Source organism: Ostrea edulis, chromosome 1 (genome assembly GCF_947568905.1).
Source record: "Ostrea edulis chromosome 1, xbOstEdul1.1, whole genome shotgun sequence".
Lineage (NCBI taxonomy): Eukaryota > Metazoa > Mollusca > Bivalvia > Ostreida > Ostreidae > Ostrea > Ostrea edulis.
This window is the reverse complement of record NC_079164.1, coordinates 101,074,156-101,081,792: the sequence shown is the minus strand read 5'-3', so window position 1 is coordinate 101,081,792 and position 7,637 is coordinate 101,074,156. Positions and strand designations below refer to the sequence as shown.

General features: G+C 36.2%; 1 protein-coding gene across 1 annotated transcript; it reads left to right on the top strand.

The window, feature by feature from the left end:
• The first annotated feature begins 818 nt into the window (after positions 1 to 818).
• LOC125669789 (ficolin-2-like) lies at positions 819 to 7,115 on the top strand. Its single transcript, XM_048904566.2, has 5 exons — positions 819 to 1,501; positions 1,585 to 1,718; positions 1,922 to 2,018; positions 5,832 to 5,996; positions 6,618 to 7,115. The coding sequence occupies exons 1-5, from the start codon at positions 1,144 to 1,146 to the stop codon at positions 6,863 to 6,865; spliced, it is 1,002 nt and encodes a 333-aa protein (XP_048760523.1). The 5' UTR covers positions 819 to 1,143; the 3' UTR covers positions 6,866 to 7,115.
• The last annotated feature ends 522 nt before the right edge of the window (positions 7,116 to 7,637 follow it).

The following is a 7,637-nucleotide window of genomic DNA, read 5'->3' as shown; positions in this document are numbered from 1 at the left end:
CGCCTCAAAGTCAATAAGGCTATCAAAAAGTTTATTACCCAAGAAGTCACTGGCTGTTATATTAACCATGACACAACTATCAGAGTTTCAGAAACTCCCCTGTTCAGGCACGATGGTACTCATTTATCCAAAACAGGTCTAGACATCTATCTAAACAACTTGCAATCTGGGATTCAGTTGTTTTTAAATAACACGTCTAACATCTACCCTTCAGAGTAGCTCAAATTAAGTGTTCAATTCTTATTTTTGTGCGGGGACATAGTGCTTATGTCCTGTGGCGGGGACTGGGGGATACCGTAGTGTAGGCTGGGATCAAGTGGCCCCATAACCTGGTGGTCTCCCCACCCTGCATACAAAGCAGGGGGCGTGGCTCAAAGTAACAATGTGTAGTTGTGCAAATATGGTAACAATCGTGGGTCATGGCCTGCCAGGGCTGGTCCCACCTCCACCTCGTTCAAGCGGGGGGAGGCCACAGCCTGGTAAATGTAAAACCAGGTGGCGCTGTAGACAGGGAGAAGGACGGTCCCACCTACACTGGTCCAGAACGCGGTAATCGTTCGGATCAAGCACTTGTGCTTACACTCGGCCTCCTTTGTGTCCATACTGTCTTGGTACAATTTCATGTATCCCCCTGTCCCCCACAAAAATTACGACCTTTTCATCCACTTACAAACCTTGTTCCATTCCATATGTTTTATCGTGTAAATTGTTCTGTTGTACCTTTTGAAGCATCAATAAAGTCATGTTCATATTCATGGGCGTTATCATTTCAAGGCAATGCTGATGCATTAAACACGCTGGGATCGGACTACATTTGGCTCGAATGTCGAGCAAGCGGGCATGTGCTGCGGAATGCCTAGCTCACTGGATCTAATAATTAATATGTTTTTTCTTGAACTGATATATTCAAAACTGTGACTGTCAAATACAGATTTCACTCTACTCCACTTAAATTTTTACTACTTTATGTGCGTGTTACAAAGTGTCACCATGTTCTTGAGAACAAAGCGTTTAGTGCGGAAATTACTCGTGATCCTGTCAAATGTAATTATAGTTTGCTCGTTACATGTTTTGAAAACAGGGCCATTTTTAATTTTAGAATTTTGAATACCTAGCATCTTTACCAATTTCATTTCGGAGTGTATGGGATTTGATTTCATCTTGACAATGTGTACAAAATGGACACTGTGTATTGTGTCTGTATGGATTTCTCTTTTGCATACAATGCACGGACAGTTGCTGTATAACGAAAATTCAAATTCACAGCACATCACACAAAACATTGAAAGACGAGTGATGTTAAAGCTTGATGGAATTATGAAAGAAAAGATAAATGAAATGGATAAAATCCAAAAGGAAAATATGAAGCAATCCTTTAGAGCAGAACTAGATCAGCTAAAGAGCATGATGGAGAATATGATGACGAATATGACAGAAAGCTACAAAAATTTAAGGAATATATGCAATTGTACATACAAGGCCGTAGAATACGACAAAACTGGTATGTTTCACATTATTTTGATATGATTCGTCTTTTCAATAACTAGGGTTTATGTAGATAATTTTATACATGTTTCACTGTAGGCATAGACTGTGCTGATATATTAAAGAAATTCCCAGAAACCCGAAACAAAAATGGTGTATACAATATCACCGGTCCACAGAAAGATAAAAAGTCCGTATTTTGTGATATGACAACAGACAAAGGCGGATGGACGGTTCTCTCTCTCTCTCTCTCTCGATCGATCGATCGATCGATCGATCGATCGATTTAACAAATGAAAAAAATAATGACTGATTATTTTACTTCAGATGCCAAATGGTTTCTCCTGTCAATAATGTTATAACTCCTTGAATTATCTCAAGTGCAGTCCATTGAATAAGGACAACTACCTACATTGATTAATTTAATTAATAACAGGTTATTCAGCAAAGGATCAACGGAGCGACGGAGTTTTACCGGAACTGGTCAGAATACAAAAAGGGTTTTGGAAGTCCCATTGAAGATCATTGGCTGGGTACAAGCTCATAGTCTTTTTTAAATAGATAACTTGTCATGAAACTGTTCAATTTTGATACCAAAATATGCTATGCAAAGTTTGTTACAGAGAAGGACACCAGTAAAATAGTTAATTTCAACAATTTTTCCTCATTGGAGTGAAATTGGACAACGAATAGTCCTTATCTATACTTCATCAGCCCAAAACATATTCCATTGTCACCTACATATGGTGTTTATGCCTCTCATCCGATCTGATATGCGAAACCATGTTTTCCGTATGAGCAACTTCTAAATCGAGGCAATCTTTTAACAAATAAGTTGATGGTACATGGATTTCTACAGTTTCGTTTAAAGTCCGCATTTTGCAAATACGTTGTCTTTATAATGATCTCATTTACCAATACAACTTGTCTGACTCGTTTGAAACTGATTGTTAGGCCTTTCGTTATATACTATTTTGACTAAAATTACTCCGTTTACCTGATCAAGATATAGAACTCGCGGCGGGAGTGACCGGTCGACAGGGGATGCTTACTTTTCTTAAGCACCTGATTTCCTTTTCATATATATATATATATATATTTCATTGCAGAAAAATCTTCAGGTAATGAAATGTATTCTTTTTAAAGGGAAAATAAAATGTACATATTTTAGAATCTGTGGCATTTAAGGTAATTCCCCATACCACGTCAAATTACGCTAGAAACGTTATTCACAAGTCACGAACGTTATCACACATTCAATGAACCCGATGGCATTTTGGTGAATTTTGTAGATCGTATTAGGACTGATTGTTTGAAAGAAAACAACAAAAATTTACAATTAAAAATCAACATATGAATCGTAATAATACAAACAACGCTCGGGAGAGAAAATGCTTATAGTTACATGTATATACATCGCGAAGTCGTAAACTCTCCATACAAATTGCGTTATGACACACAGTCGTTTAGCAATTTCCGTGAGATTTATGCAAATATTACAGGCCGTTTCGTTTGTGTGATTTCTGATCATTAATGATGGGTAGAAATATCAAATCTCCTATTCAACAAGATGCAAATTTTTGTGTGCCACATGCACTGACAGACACATACTTTTGTGATGTTTTCCTTATAATTTATTTAAACCTGAAAGAATACGATCGATATCGTCATGATCTAAATAAAATATATGCATAATCTAAAGCTATACTGACATTGTAACCCCCTTGCAAGTTTTTATATTTATTTACAAGACATAAATCGCTTTCGATGCCCTCCGAATCCATAATAAATGTGCATATACATATACATGTCTGTGCATATCTCTGTTGTGTCTAATGATTTCAGGGTGTTCAATTTAGATCATACCCTGACAGATTTGTCACATATTCAGGCCCTATCTATAGGCCTAGATGTCGTACGTTTGTGTTCTTGTACATACAGTATGGATCATGGGTGTTGTAATGTAATTTTCTTTTATCTAAAACACTTTTCTGGCCGGACATGACCTTTACTGATCTTTTGTTTAAAACCAAAGGGATGAGGAATGCAGAATTCAGGTGTTTTAAAACATTCGAATTTCCCAAAATTTGTAACTTGACCATAGGTTAACATTCTCTGAATGAGCGTTAAAATGTAAAAACCATTCTGATCTACATTAATTTGTTCCTGATCTGGCGGCATAATTTTATTTTTTTCATCTATTGTGATGTCATGTCAGTGTTCATGTGACGTAGGCTATGGATAAGCTCCATAGTAAAGTTAGGATTTATCTAACTTCAAGCCCGATCCCAAAAACTTGAATGAAAGTGGTTTTTAGCTATTTGAAGCTTTAATGTTTTAAACTGTTTTTCAAAAACCACCCTGTAATATTTCTTGAAATGGTAATTTAGTAATGTAAATGATGAATGAAACAGAGATAGAAATTTTAGACACCATTTTCCAATATGTGTTGTTTTTTTTTCAAGGTTTTTAACCTAGAGGGGGTCATTGGGCTCTCAAATTATCCGATACCCTATCTACTTCTTATTTAAATGATTGCTGGAGTATAAAGGTAAAACATATTGAAATGTTTAAAAAATCTGAAGGTTTTTGAAAACACAATTTTCCGGATATGGTAGGCTATGATTAGTCAAAATTTGACTACTATACGTGCATTTTCATCACATTGAAACCAAGAGCATGGTTCAGTAGATGAACAATTATTGAAAACAGTCAAATGCAATAAATTTTCTTCAATTCATATGAAAGAAACATATTTCTATCGTTTAAATAAAGACAGTGCCTTAAAATGTATATATATTAACACTGCTTGTTTTAAAGTGATGTGTTCTATTTCTCTTCGGGAATTTGATCAATATACATCCTCGACAAAATACATGCAAATGTTGATAGAAATCTGTAGGTTTTTCAATATTAAAATGTGGTATGGGGAATTACCTTAATTATAGTTCCTTTTATACATTTTTTATTTCTGTTTGATTCTGTTTCGGTATGACTTATTTGTATCCGCTTATAGATCGTATTCCCTTGAATGCACTAATATTTTATCAACTTTAACACAACAAACACGAAGTTTATGTGTTTGGTATTTTTCCCATTATTCCAAGGAATATATTTATCGCTTACTTAAATGTGTCCTTTATTTTATATTGGAAAATTCACATAAGCTGTAATCTTGTAAATAACGTAAAATCGAATACGGGACTTTCGAGATACGGATCACAATAACAACAAAGTAAACAAACATGGAATATTTCAATTGCTATCAATTTCCTGCATTTAAATGCTATCTTTGAAAGAAAGGAATCACTACAACCATTTTATAGGAAAATACAATTGATTAAATTATGCGAGTCGGCGCGGGAAATATATCTTGAGGATATCGGTAAAACTTCACGCCTTGCATCCAATGGTACGCGTCTAAATGCGCCTTTTCCCTTCCATCTAATTTACACCCAAGTACTAAGCACCAATAATGACTTGGATCGCCATCGTGGGACCGCGCATAGCTCTTTACGGACCGTCTGTTAGCGAAGCACCATATGTATCGATATCAACTTTGCCCTACAATTGGTTATTATCACGTGACCGTGGTGTATAAACGTCAAATATAATCGGTCGTTCCGGCATATCCCGAAAGTTCCGTATTGAATCATAAGAGGTATTTGTTTTTGTATTTTAGTCCATTTGACTAAATATATTCTCAACTGATTCGATATGCAAGAGCTTGTTCTGGATATAGTCAGTTTTTAAATCGAGGTAAGCTACTGACAAACAAGTTGATGGTACAGGGATTCAACAGTCTCGATTGAAGTCAGCATTTCGAAAATTCTATGGTCGTTATAACGATCTAGTTCGTCAATACAACCTCGCATTGGGTCAAATGCTGTCTGACGTGTTTCATACCGATTGTTAAGCCGTTCTTGGCACACTGATTTTGACTGCGGAAAACTCCGTTTACCTGATCAGGATATAGGGCCCACGGCGGGTGTGACCGGTCAACAGGGGATGCTTACTCCTCCTAGGCACCTGATCCCACCTCTGGTGTGTCCAGGGGTCCGTGTTTGCCCAACTATCTATTTTGTATTGCTTGTAGGAGTTATGAGATTGATCACTGTTCGTTATCTTCACCTTGCATTCTCTTACGGAAATGCATGTGGATCATTTTTAAATTTAACAAATAACCTTCTCTCCAAGAGGCGTATACCTATGCAACTATTTTTCGTTGACATGAAATATGTTTTGTTCATTATTCCAATGGACAAATATTGTCTATGAATGAATCCATATTTGTTCATAACTAAAAAGTTATAATGTTTACTTATATCAAACACTTGTATCCTTAGGGTTGGAGTTGATGCATACTCTTACTACAAAGAAAACATACGAACTCCGTGTTGACGTGCAGAGATTCAATGGCGACCAGGCCTACGCAACATACTCGACATTTTCAGTCGCAAGCGAGGTGACCAAATATAGACTGAATGTTAGTGGATACACCGGAACTGCAGGTGTGTATATAATATACAAGATTACTTCCTTGAATCGTAATGTATTCTATATGCATTTTCGTGTCTTTTTATTTAAATCAGGGGGGGGGGGGTTGCATACTTGGAATGATTTATACAATCTCTTGCAATTTTTCTGTTGCTATGGGCCCCCATACTTCCTTTTTTAGATCTGATATATTATGTTTAACAATTTGATTATTTTGGCTTAACATTTCGGAAACGATAAAAGATATGAAATAAAGAAAAATGCAACGTTTAACTCATCGAATGACGATTTTATTTCTAAAGTTAAGGACTGTCCGTGAACTTTACGGACAACCTTCGTATTTTGTTCTTAAGATAATTATTTCCATTTAATGAAACTAGGAGAGGGGTAGTGGGAAATAGGGATAATGAAAACTAAGGAGAGAGAAGGGAAAGGAATGGACAAGAGAATGAATTGCTATAATATTCTATCTATTTGGTTTTACAACATTCAATCAAAGGATTCTCATTTTGCAATTCCTGGACCTATTTTTTTTTTTAATCATATTGTTTTCCAGTAGAGCAATCTCGGTTTAGATGTTGTTTATCCACTACCTGGCGGTGTTTGTCATTCAGTTATTTACACATTCCTCGCAGGTGACAGTATGACGTACAGTGACGGGATGAAATTTTCAACGAAAGACCAGGATAACGACGATGACAGCGGGCAGTGCGCCACCTACTGGAAATCCGCCTGGTGGTTTAAATCTTGTTTCTACACGAATCCTAATGGTCAGTATACGGACTCGGAAAAACGGGATTGGAAATACGTGGTATGGTATCACTGGAAAAAGGAAAACTTCTCACTGAAGAGTATTAAAATGATGATACGACCAAAGAACTAGACAAGCACTGAGAAGGGGCTTTACTCTCTAGCCTTTAACAGATAACTGAAAAGGACAAGTAGTACATTAGACGTCTTTAATTCCACGGAGTTTTAATTTCGCGGATTATCATTTTTGGTTTGGTTCACGGGTATGAAATTCCGTTGAGTTGCAAAAAAGAATTGACTTACACCTTTAAGTCCACTTGTGTGAAATCACACGGATTTTTTGTGCAATGAACTTATCGGAAATAAATACAGCGTGTACAAAATGTACGTTTACAATACACGTATTAGAAAATACTTCTATATGAAAGGTGAAGATAACAGTGATCAATCTCATAACTCCTATAAGCAATACAATTTAGAGAGTTGGGCAAACACGGACCCCTGGACACACTGTGATGTCTTTTATTTTGAGTTCACTGGCCATGGGATATATCAAATCGACATATGAATGAAAATCATTATATTTAATAGACAATACGTCGTCGATATATCTAAATGCCAAATTGAAGACCAACGGAAGACATTTTTTTCTTCTCACGTAGAAGTTTTAGAATAAATTCTGCTTCATAGGAATATAAAAACAGGTCAGCTAACAAAGGAGCACAATTTGTGCCCATGTGAATTCCAACAGATTGTTGAAAGAGCTGATTACCTAAAGATCACAAAGATATTCTCAATGAAGAACTCCAGCATATTTTTTATTCCAACTTCAGAGTACTTGTGTGTGAAATCAGAGTGACTTTTAACAAAATTATTGTTGTGGATGACTGATCACGAGATAAGAA